Raw genomic sequence first — 12,780 nt, 5'->3', positions numbered from 1 at the left:
ACTCCCCATCCTCGACCGTTCACTCACTCCAACACTGATCGACTCCCCATCCTCGACCGTTCACTCACTCCACCACCAATCGACACCCCATCCTCGACCGTTCGCTCACTCCTCCACCGATCGGGTCCCCATCCTCGACGGTTCACTCACTCCACCACCGATCGACTCCCCATCTTCGACCGTTCACTCATTAACAACACCGATCGACTCCCCATCCTCGACCGTTCACTCACTCCTCCACCGATCGGGTCCCCATCCTTGACCGTTCACTCACTAACAACACCGATTGACTCCCCATCCTCGACCGTTCACTCACTCCAACACTGATCGACTCCCCATCCTCGACCGTTCACTCACTCCACCACCGATCGACTCCCCATCCTCGACTTTTCACTCACTCCAACACTGATCGACTCCCCATCCTCGACCGTTCCCTCACCCCAGCGCTGATCGGGTCCCCATCCTCGACCGTTCACTCACTCCAACACTGATCGACTCCCCATCCTCGACCGTTCACTCACTCCAACACCGATCGACTCCCCATCCTCGACCGTTCGCTCACTTCTCCACCGATCGGGTCCCCATCCTCGACCGTTCGCTCACTCCTCCACCGATCGACTCCCCATCCTCGACCGTTCGCTCACTCCTCCACCGATCGGGTCCCCATCCTTGACCGTTCACTCACTCCAACACTGATCGACTCCCCATCCTCGACCGTTCACTCACTATCAACACCGATCGACTCCCCATCCTCGACCGTTCACTCACTCCAACACTGATCGACTCCCCATCCTCGACGGTTCACTCACTCCACCACCAATCGACTCCCCATCCTCGACCGTTCGCTCACTCCTCCACCGATCGGGTCCCCATCCTCGACGGTTCACTCACTGCACCACCGATTGACTCCCCATCCTCGACCGTTCACTCATTAACAACACCGATCGACTCCCAATCCTCGACCGTTCACTCACTCCTCCACCGATCGGGTCCCCATCCTTGACCGTTCACTCACTAACAACACCGATCGACTCCCCATCCTCGACCCTTCACTCACTCCAGCACTGATCGACTCCCCATCCTCGACTGTTCACTCACTCCACCACCGATCGACTCCCCATCCTCGACCGTTCACTCACTGCAACACCGATCGACTCCCCATCCTCGACCGTTCACTCACTCCAACACCGATCGACTCCCCATCCTCGACCGTTCACTCACTCCAACACCGATCGACTCCCCATCCTCGACCGTTCACTCACTCCACCACCGATCGACTCCCCATCCTCGACCGTTCACTCACTCCAACACTGATCGACTCCCCATCCTCGACCGTTCCCTCACCCCAGCGCTGATCGGGTCCCCATCCTCGACCGTTCACTCACTCCACCACCGATCGACTCCCCATCCTCGACCGTTCACTCACTCCACCACCAATCGACACCCCATCCTCGACCGTTCGCTCACTCCTCCACCGATCGGGTCCCCATCCTCGACGGTTCACTCACTCCACCACCGATCGACTCCCCATCTTCGACCGTTCACTCATTAACAACACCGATCGACTCCCCATCCTCGACCGTTCACTCACTCCTCCACCGATCGGGTCCCCATCCTCGACCGTTCACTCACTCCACCACCGATCGACTCCCCATCCTCGACCGTTCGCTCACTCCTCCACCGATCGGGTCCCCATCCTTGACCGTTCACTCACTCCAACACTGATCGACTCCCCATCCTCGACCGTTCACTCACTATCAACACCGATCGACTCCCCATCCTCGACCGTTCACTCACTCCAACACTGATCGACTCCCCATCCTCGACGGTTCACTCACTCCACCACCAATCGACTCCCCATCCTCAACCGTTCGCTCACTCCTCCACCGATCGGGTCCCCATCCTCGACGGTTCACTCACTCCACCACCGATTGACTCCCCATCCTCGACCGTTCACTCATTAACAACACCGATCGACTCCCCATCCTCGACCGTTCACTCCTCCTCCACCGATCGGGTCCCCATCCTTGACCGTTCACTCACTAACAACACCGATCGACACCCCATCCTCGACCGTTCACTCACTCCAACACTGATCGACTCCCCATCCTCGACTGTTCACTCACTCCACCACCGATCGACTCCCCATCCTCGACCGTTCACTCACTGCAACACCGATCGACTCCCCATCCTCGACCGTTCACTCACTCCAACACCGATCGACTCCCCATCCTCGACCGTTCACTCACTCCAACACCGATCGACTCCCCATCCTCGACCGTTCACTCACTCCACCACCGATCAACTCCCCATCCTCGACTGTTCACTCACTCCAACACTGATTGACTCCCCATCCTCGACCGTTCCCTCACCCCAGCGCTGATCGGGTCCCCATCCTCGATCGTTCATTCACTCCACCACCGATCGACTCCCCATCCTCAACCGTTCACTCACTCCACCACCGATCGACTCCCCATCCTCGACCGTTCACTCACTCCACCACCGATCGACTCCCCATCCTCGACCGTTCACTCACTCCACCACCGATCGACTCCCCATCCTCGACCGTTCACTCACTGCAACACCGATCAGGTCCCCACCCTCGACCGTTCACTCACTCCACCACCGATCGGCTCCCCATCCTCGACCGTTCACTCACTCCAACACTGATCGACTCCCCATCCTCGACCGTTCACTCACTCCACCACCGATCGACTCCCCATCCTCGACCGTTCACTCACTCCTCCACCGATCGGGTCCCCATCCTCGACCGTTCACTCACTCCAACACTGATCGACTCCCCATCTTCGACCGCTCACTCACTCCACCACCGATCGGGTCCCCATCCTTGACCGTTCACTCACTAACAACACCGATCGACTCCCCATCCTCGACCGTTCACTCACTCCACCACCGATCGACTCCCCATCCTCGACCGTTCACTCACTGCAACACCGATCGACTCCCCATCCTCGACCGTTCACTCACTCCAACACCGATCGACTCCCCATCCTCGACCGTTCACTCAGTCCAACACCGATCGACTCCCCATCCTCGACCGTTCACTCACTCCACCACCGATCAACTCCCCATCCTCGACTGTTCACTCACTCCAACACTGATCGACTCCCCATCCTCGACCGTTCCCTCACCCCAGCGCTGATCGGGTCCCCATCCTCGATCGTTCATTCACTCCACCACCGATCGACTCCCCATCCTCGACTGTTCACTCACTCCACCACCGATCGACGCCCCATCCTCGACCGTTCACTCACTCCACCACCGATCGACTCCCCATCCTCGACCGTTCACTCACTGCAACACCGATCAGGTCCCCACCCTCGACCGTTCACTCACTCCACCACCGATCGGCTCCCCATCCTCGACCGTTCACTCACTCCAACACTGATCGACTCCCCATCCTCGACCTCTCACTCACTCCACCACCGATCGACTCCCCATCCTCGACCGTTCACTCACTCCTCCACCGATCGGGTCCCCATCCTCAACCGTTCACTCACTCCAACACCGATCGACTCCCCATCCTCGACCGTTCACTCACTCCAACACCGATCGACTCCCCATCCTCGACCGTTCGCTCACTTCTCCACCGATCGGGTCCCCATCCTCGACCGTTCACTCACTCCACCACCGATCGACTCCCCATCCTCGACCGTTCGCTCACTCCTCCAGCGATCGGGTCCCCATCCTCGACCGTTCACTCACTCCACCACCGATCGACTCCCCATCCTCGACCGTTCACTCACTCCAACACTGATCGACTCCCCATCCTCGACCGTTCACTCACTCCACCACCAATCGACACCCCATCCTCGACCGTTCGCTCACTCCTCCACCGATCGGGTCCCCATCCTCGACGGTTCACTGACTCCACCACCGATCGACTCCGCATCTTCGACCGTTCACTCATTAACAACGCCGATCGACTCCCCATCCTCGACCGTTCACTCACTCCTCCACCGATCGGGTCCCCATCCTTGACCGTTCACTCACTAACAACACCGATCGACTCCCCATCCTTGACTGTTCACTTACTCCAACACTGATCGACTCCCCATCCTCGACCGTTCACTCACTCCACCACCGATCGACTCCCCATCCTCGACTGTTCACTCACTCCAACACTGATCGACTCCCCATCCTCGACCGTTCCCTCACCCCAGCGCTGATCGGGTCCCCATCCTCGATCGTTCATTCACTCCACCACTGATCGACTCCCCATCCTCGACCGTTCACTCACTCCACCACCGATCGACTCCCCATCCTCGACCGTTCACTCACTCCACCACCGATCGACTCCCCATCCTCGACTGTTCACTCACTGCAACACCGATCGGGTCCCCATCCTCGACCGTTCGCTCACTCCTCCACCGATCGGGTCCCCATCCTCGACCGCTCACTCACTCCACCACCGATCGACTCCCCATCCTCGACCGTTCACTCACTCCTCCACCGATCGACTCCCCATCCTCGACCGTTCACTCACTCCAACACCGATCGACTCCCCATCCTCAACCGTTCACTCACTCCAACACCGATCGACTCCCCATCCTCGACCGTTCACTCACTCCAACACCGATCGACTCCCCATCCTCGACCGTTCACTCAGTCCAACACCGATCGACTCCCCATCCTCGACCGTTCACTCACTCCTCCACCGATCGACTCCCCATCCCCGACCGTTCACTCACTCCAACACCGATCGACTCCCCATCCTCGACCGTTCACAGTACGGGGAGAAAAAATGAGGTATGAATGCAAGCTAGCTAGGAATATAAAGGAGGATAGCAAAATTTTTTTTTGGTATGTGAAGAGAAGGAAGATAGTTAAGAACAATGTTGGGCCCTTGAAGAATGAATTGGGAGAAATTGTTATGGGAAACAGAGAAATGGCAGAAGAATTTAATAAGTACTTTGGATCTGTCTTCACTAGGGAAGACACAAGCAATCTCCCAGATGTATGGATGGGCCAAGGACATAGGGTAACAGAGGAACTGAAACAGATTGACATTAGGAAGGAAACAGTGATGAGTAGACTGATGGGACTGAAAGCTAACAAATCCCCAGGTCCAGATGGTCTGCATCCTAGGGTACTAAAGGAGGTGGCTCTGGAAATTGCGGATGCATTGGTGATCATTTTCCAATGTTCCTTAGATTCAGTATCAGTTCCTGATGATTGGCGAATGGCTAATGTTATCCCACTTTTCAAGAAAGGAGGGAGGGAGAAAACGGAGAACTATCACCCTGTTAGCCTAACATCAGTAGTGGGGAAGATGCTAAAGATGAAATAGCGGCATATCTGGATAGCAGTGATAGGATTGTGTCAAGCCAGCATAGATTTACCAAGCAAATCATGCTTGACTAATCTATTGGAGTTTTTTGAGGATGTAACCAGGAAGATAGATGCGATCCAGTGGATGTGGTGTACCTTGACTTTCAGAAGGCATTTGATAAGGTACCACATAGGAGATTGGTGGGTAAAATCAGAGCTCGTGGCATTGCAGGGAGGATATTGACATGGATAGAAAACTGGTTGGCAGATAGAAAGCAAAAGGTAGCAGTGAATGGGTGTTTCTTGGAATGGCAGGTGGTGACTAGTGGGGTGCCACAGGGCTCGGTATTGGGACCAGAGCTGTTTACGATTTACATCAATGATTTAGAGGAAGGCATTGTGAATAATATCAGCAAGTTTGCTGATGATACTAAGCTGGGTGGCAGTGTGACATGTGATGAGGATGTTAGGAGAATTCAAGGTGACTTGGATAGGCTGGGTGAGTGGGCAGAAACTTGGCAGATGGCGTTTAATGTGAATAAGTGTGAGGTTATTCACTTTGGGAGGAAGAACAGGAAGGCAGATTATTATCTGAACGGTGTGGAGTTGGATAAGGGAGAAATACAAAGAGATCTAGGAGTACTTGTTCATCAGTCTCTGAAGGTGAATGAGCAAGTGCAGCAGGCAGTGAAGAAGGATAATGGAATGTTGGCCTTTATTACAAAGGGAATTGAGTACAAGAGCAAGGAAAGCCTTTTGCATTTGTACAGGGCCCTGGTGAGACCACACCTGGAGTATTGTGTGCAGTTTTGGTCTCCAGGGTTAAGGAAGGACATTCTGGCTGTGGAGGAGGTGCAGCGTATGTTCACTAGGTTAATTCCTGGGATGTCCGGATTGTCTTACGTAGAGAGGTTAGAGAGACTGGGCTTGTACACGCTAGAATTAAGGAGATTGAGGGGGGATCTGATTGAGACATATAAGATTATTAAGGGATTGGACAAGATAGAGGCAGGAAATATGTTCCAGATGCTGGGAGAGTCCAGTACCAGAAGGCATGGTTTAAGAATAAGGGGTAGGTCATTTAGGACAGAGTTGTGGAGGAACTTTTTCTCCCAGAGAGTTGTGGAGGTGTGGAACGCGCTGCCTCAGAAGGCAGTGGAGGCCAATTCTCTGGATGCTCTCAAGAAGGAGCTGGATAGGTATCTTATGGATAGGGGAATCAAGGGTTATGGGGACAAGACAGGAACTGGGTATTGATAGTAGATGATCAGGCATGATCTCAGAATGGCGGTGCAGGCTCGAAGGGCCAAATGGTCTACTTCCGCACCTATTGTCTATTGTTTCAGGGTGAAGGCAGGAGAGTGAGGTCAAGAGGGAAAATAAATTAGCCATGATTCAATGGCAGAGCAAACTGCACCGCTGAATTTTGCTCCAGTGTCTTATGTACCAAGATACGATTAAAAAGCTTGTCTGGCATACTGATCATTGCACAGGGCATAGAGGTAGAAGAAGGTAAAACGATAAGAGAATGCAGAATAAAGTGTAGCAGTTACAGGGAAACTGCCGTGCAGATAAATGATAAAGGCAAGATCACGAGTCCATTTAGTCATACCAGGAAACCAGTCAATAGTCCTGTTACAGTAGGTTTGAAGCTGTCCTCGAGCCTGGTAGTACATGCTTTCAGGCTTTCGTATCTTCTGGAGAGAGAAGAGAGAATGTCAGGGTGGGTGGGTTATTTGATTATGTCAACCGAGGCAGTGAGAAGTGTAGACAGAGTGCACAGTGATCTCAAATAACCATGATTTGGAGTACAGGAAGTCGATGGAGAGGGTAGTGACATGGTGTTGTGATAAACTTTCCTGCAATGGTCAACAAAAGAGCTTGTCATTGACTTCAGGATGGAGGGGTTGAACAGTGCACACCCTCTTGTCTACGTCTACAGCGTTGAGTTCCCAGGTGCGAGCATCAGCAGTATTCCGTCCTGGTCCGACCACGTTGATGCGATGTACCAAAGCTCATCAATGTGTTTACTTGCTCAGGAGGCTAAAGAAATTCGGCATGTCCCCGTCGACCCTCACCAATTTTTATCGATGCTCCGGAGGGGGAAAAAATTCTCTCTGGTTGCATCACAGCTTGGCACGACATTCGCCCTTACCGTGGCCACGGGAAACTGCAGAGAGCTGCGGACACAACTCAGCACATCACGGAAAACAGCCTCCCCTACGTGGACAACAGGAATTCTGCAGATGCTGGAAATTCAAGCAACACACATCAAAGTTGCTGGTGAACGCAGCAGGCCAAGCAGCATCTGTAGGAAGAGGTGCAGTTGATGTTTCAGGCCGAGACCCTTTGTCAGGACTAACTGAAGGAAGAGTGAGTAAGGGATTTGAAAGTGGGAGGGGGAGAGGGAGATCCAAAATGATAGGAGAAGACAGGAGGGGGAGGGATGGAGCCAAGAGCTGGACAGGTGATAGGCAAAAGGGGATATGAGAGGATCATGGGACGGGAGGTCCGGGAAGAAAGACGGGGGGTGGGGACCCAGAGGATGGGCAAGAGGTATATTCAGAGGGACAGAGGGAGAAAAAGGAGAGTGAGAGAAAGAATGTGTGCATAAAAATGAGTAACAGATGGGGTACGAGGGGGAGGTGGGGCCTTAGCGGAAGTTAGTCCCAGTCTGCTACGTGGACTCTCTCTATACTTCCCACTGCCTCGGTAAAGCAGCCAGCATAATCAAAGGCCTTTCCCACCATGGACATTCTCTCTTCTCCCCCCTTCCACTGGGCAGAAGATACAGAAGTTTGAAAGAACATACACCGGGCTCAAGGACAACTTCTCTCCCACTGCTATCAGACTCTTAAATGCACTTCTTGTATAATAGGATGGGCTTTGTCCTTGCAATCTACCTCATTATGATTTTGCACTTTTTACTTTGCCTGGACTGTACTTTTTTCAGTAGCTTTTACACTCTATTCTGAAATTTTGTATTATCTTATTCTAGCTCAATGTGCCATGCAATTCGATCTGAATGAATCGTGTGCAAGACAACTTTTAAAAAAATGTATCTTGGTGTGTGCGACAATAATAATAAAACACCAGTCGAGGGGAAATCTGGTGTCTGCGGTGTGCTGAGCCATGTCCACAATTCTCCAGGTTTCCCGCAGTCATGGAAAGTGTGTTTCTTCAACCAAGCCATGATGCAGGCAGTTAGGATGCCTTCTATGGCACATTGACAGAAATTAGTCATTGGATTGTTGGGGACATGCCAAATTTCCTTAGCCTCCTGAGGAAGGAGAGGTATTTGAAACCGTAGGGCACTATAAGGCACTCATGAGACCACACTTGGAGTATTGTGTGCAGTTTTGGGCTCCTTATTTTAGGAAGGATATACTGACATTAGAGGTGGTTCAGAGAAGATTCACGAGAATGATTCCAGGAATGAAAGGGTTACTGTATGAGGAATGTCTGGCAGCTCTTGGGCTGTATTCCCTGGAGTTTGGAGAATGGTGGGGGGGGGGGGGGGTGTCATTGAAACATCCTAAATGTTAAAAGGCCTGAACAGATTAGATATGGCAAAGTTATTTCCCATGGTAGGGGATTCTAGGACAAGAGGGCACGACTTCAGGATTGAAGAACGTCCTTTTAGAACTGAGATGTGGAGAAATTACTTTAGTCAGAGGGTGGTAAATCTGTGGAATTTGTTGCCACGAGCAGCTGTGGAGGCCATGTCATTGTTGTATTCAAGGCAGAGATAATAGGTTCTTGATTAGCCAAGGCATCAAAGGGTATGGGGTGAAAGCAGGGGAGTGGGGATGACTGGATGAAGTGGATCAGCCCATGATTGAGTGGCAGAGCAAACTCGATGGGCTGAATGGCCTACTTCTGCTCCTATATCTCATGGTCTTATGGTAAGACCCTGAGATATTTGTGAGTCTTCACGGCCATGGCATCAGTGTGGTTGGAGCTGGACAGGCTGTTGCTGATTTTTATTCCTCAGAACTTGGAGCTCTCTGCCCTCTCGACCTTAGCGCCGTTGATGTAGGTGGGAGCGTGTACACCTCTCTTCTCTCCCCCGCCCCCGCCCCCGCCCCCTTCTCGGTCAATGACCAGCTCTTGTGCTGATGTTGATAAAAAGGTTGTTGTGACACTATCTCACAAAGCTCTCTGTCTCCTTCCTGTACCCTGACTCATTATTTGAGATGCGGCAAACTTGTTAGTAGAGCGAGAGCAGAAGCTGACCGCGCAGCCCCGAGCTAGAGTAGGACACAGCCTTGTGGTGCACCGCTGTTAGATAATCATGGCTGATGTGTTGCTGTGTGTCTTTACTGATTGAGGTCTGTTGGTCAGATTGATGTGATAGGGGGAGGGTGTGGGCTGAGATACGAGGCTGCGTATTGGGCCAAGTGAAAGGAAATTTTGAAAAAAAAATTGACGGTTGAAAATATAAGAAAGACACAAAATATTGGACACACAGGACGGGAATGGCAGCAACTGAGGAGGGAGGAACAGGGTCAGCATTTTGATTCTGGGACCAACTCTGCACCTGCCTCCACAGACACTGCCCGACCACAGTGTCGCAGCAGCCTCTGTGCTCCTGGTGGAGGCTGCAATCCAAATCTCGCTCTGCCTGCTCTAGTTTTGTACTCCCTCCAGAGCGCGGGGGCTTGAGGGAGCAGGAGGAAGTGACTAGGAAGGCGTGGGGTCCTGATGGGAGCAGGGACAGTGGGAGTGAATGGGATGGAGTGGGGTCTCATTGGGATTGCAGGTGGTGGGAGTGAATGGGAAGGGGTGGGGCCTGTTTGGGAATCTTAACGGTGGGGCGAGGGGTTTTCCAGAACGCTTCTCGGGACCTTCAACAGATTTCTCTTGCCTTGACAGCTGACAGGACGCTCCAGCAGTTGGCCTTCTTGGGTGAGTGGGACACCAGGATGAGCCCAAGGACAACTTCTGAAGGGCTATCTGACACTTGGTGCCGTAGAAATTCTTGGGATTTTTGATCTGCAAGCAAGAGCGGATGGCCAGCTGAAGGAAGGCCCCTGCTGGGAGTTGCACACTGCCTCCAGAGACCTCTGTAGGATTGGACTATGCCTTCCAAGATCCGTTACCTTTTCCTCTTTCTGTGCGTCCAGCTGATGGTGATGCTGCTGTATAGGGTAGAGAACAGGCGGCGGGTGACGGACCTCATCAGCGTGCTGCTGGGAGCAGGCCTTTCCTCAGGCCCCGGCGATCCCCCCAACGCTTCGCATCTCCTCGGCCTGCACCCAAACGAGAGCCTGGCCACCAGGTTGCATGGAGACAGGGACAAGCTCTCTTACTGTCCGCAGGTCTCGCCATACCTCGGTGAGTGGGGTGCGTTTGAGGGGCTGGGGGTGAGGAAGAGGGGGAGTTAGAAGAGATTTAGGTGGGGGGGAGGGAATGGGTTCAAGAGGTCTTAACCTATTGTTCTGGTTGCAGGTTTGGGGTTGGGAGTTCACTAGGCCTCAACATGTTGCCCTGGTTGCAGGCCTGCGGCTGGGTGTTCAATGTACTTCGTCCTGTTGCTGTGGTTACAATCCTGAGTTTAGGTATTCATTGGTACTCACCCTGTCACTGTAATTATAAGCCTGGAGGGGTGTTCATAGGGCCCGCGTCCTGTTGCTGTGGTTACAGGCCTAGGATTGGGTGTTTATTGGTCCTATCACTTAGCTGTGGTTATAGGCCTGGGGATGATAAATTAGGATCAGAAGCCATTCACAATTGAAGTACATGACTTTGTCATGGGGGATGTCATGTCTTAAATGCTTGCTTGAGTTTTTTGAGGAGGTGGCCCTGAGGGTGGAGCACTGGATGCCAACTATGTGGACTTTAGTAAAGCTTTTGACAGGCTCCCTCATGATCGTCTGCTCCAAGTGATAAGCACTTGTGAGAACAATGGAGGCTTGGTGGATTGGGATCAAAATTGGCTTGGGCATAAAGGTCAGAGGGCAGGGGTGATACTCTTACAGGCTCTGTGAGTTAGTGGTGTTCTTCAGGGAATAGTACCAGGACCTCTGTTTGTAAATGACTTGAATGAAAGTGTAACTGGGCTGATTAGTAAGCTTGAAGATGAAACAAAAATTGGTGCAGTTGTGGCCAGTGTAGAAGATTGCTGAGGGATGCAGTGGGATATAGATCGATTGCAGGTATTTTGGAAGGCCGAGCGTACGGGTTAAGTACACAGTAAATGGCAGGAAACAGCAGCGTTGACGTGCAGATATCTTGGGATCCAAGTCCGTAGATTCAAAGATAAAGATTAACTTTATTTCTGACAAGTGCATCCAAACACACAGGGAAATGCGTTCCTTTGCAACAACGACACCAACACAGTCCGAGGATGTGCTGAGGAGGGGCCCCGAGTGTCGCCATGCCTCCAAGTGCCAGCATTGCGTGCCCATAGCTTACTAACCCCAACCCAATGTGGGAGGAGACCAGGGTGCCCATTCAAAGCCCAGGCAGTCTCCAGGAGAATACAATGTTCAAAGTAAATTTATTATCAAAGATGCAGTTATAAAGAAAGCAAGACAGCGACTGTACTTCATTAGGAGTTTGAAGAGATTTGGTATTTCAACAAAAACTTCTATAAATGTACTGTGAAGATCATTCTGACAGGCTGTATCATTGTCTGGTATGTGGGGGGGGCTACTGCACAGGACTGAAAGAAGCTGCAGAGGGTTGTAAATTTAGTTGGCTCCATCTTGGGTACTAGCCTACAAAGTACCCAGAACATCTTCAAGGAGCGGTGCCTCAGAAAGTCAGCGTTTATTATTAAAGACATTCAGCTCCCAGGGCATGCCCTCTTCTCACTGCTACCATCAGGTAGGAGATACAGAAGCCTGAAGGCAACACTCAGCGATTCAGGACAGCTGCTTCCTGTCTGCCATCAGATTCCTAAATAGACATTGAACCGGTGAACACTACCTCAATTTTTTAATATATATTATTTCTGTTTTTTGCATGATCTTTAATCTATTCAATATACATACACTGTAATTGATTTACTTATTTATTTTTATTTTTTCTTCTATATTACATATTGCATTGAACTGCTGCTAAGTTAACAAATTTCCCGACACATGTCAGTGATAATAATTCTGATTCTGATATGTATGTCACCATAGACAACCATGAGATTTTGTTTTCTTGTGGGCCTACTCAACAAATCTATAGAGTAATAACCATAACAGAATCGGTGAAAGACCATCCGACATCCAACCAGAGTGCAGAAAACAACGAACAGTGCAAATACCAAAGAAGAAACAATAATAATAAATAAATAAACAATAAATATCGAGAACGTAAGATTGAAACATAGAAAACCTACAGCACAATACAGGCCCTTCGGCCCACAATGCTGTGCTGAACATGTACTTACTTTAGAAATTACCTAGGGTTACCCATAGTCCTCTATTTTTCTAAGCTCCAGGAGTCTCTTAAAAGACCATGTCGATTCTGTTACCGCCTCCACCACTATCG

At 51.4% G+C, this 12,780-nt stretch overlaps 1 protein-coding gene across 2 annotated transcripts in view; it reads left to right on the top strand.

Moving 5' to 3' along the window:
• Positions 1–12,780, top strand: part of LOC140201670 (beta-1,4-galactosyltransferase 3) — a 43,740-nt gene that overhangs the window by 13,114 nt on the left and 17,846 nt on the right. The window contains exons 1-2 of one of the 2 annotated variants that reach the window (XM_072266148.1): positions 9,779–9,799; positions 10,168–10,629. In XM_072266148.1, coding sequence (XP_072122249.1) covers positions 10,374–10,629 — 256 coding nt within the window. In that variant the 5' untranslated portion in view covers positions 9,779–9,799; positions 10,168–10,373. Of the gene's footprint in view, positions 1–9,778; positions 9,800–10,167; positions 10,630–12,780 lie in introns of those variants that run through there. The other variant, XM_072266147.1, reaches the window with a different exon arrangement.

This window comes from Mobula birostris, chromosome 8, assembly GCF_030028105.1.
Source record: "Mobula birostris isolate sMobBir1 chromosome 8, sMobBir1.hap1, whole genome shotgun sequence".
NCBI classification, from domain to species: Eukaryota; Metazoa; Chordata; class Chondrichthyes; order Myliobatiformes; family Myliobatidae; genus Mobula; species Mobula birostris.
Note: the sequence above shows the minus strand (reverse complement) of the source record. Positions and strands in the feature narration are given on the sequence as shown.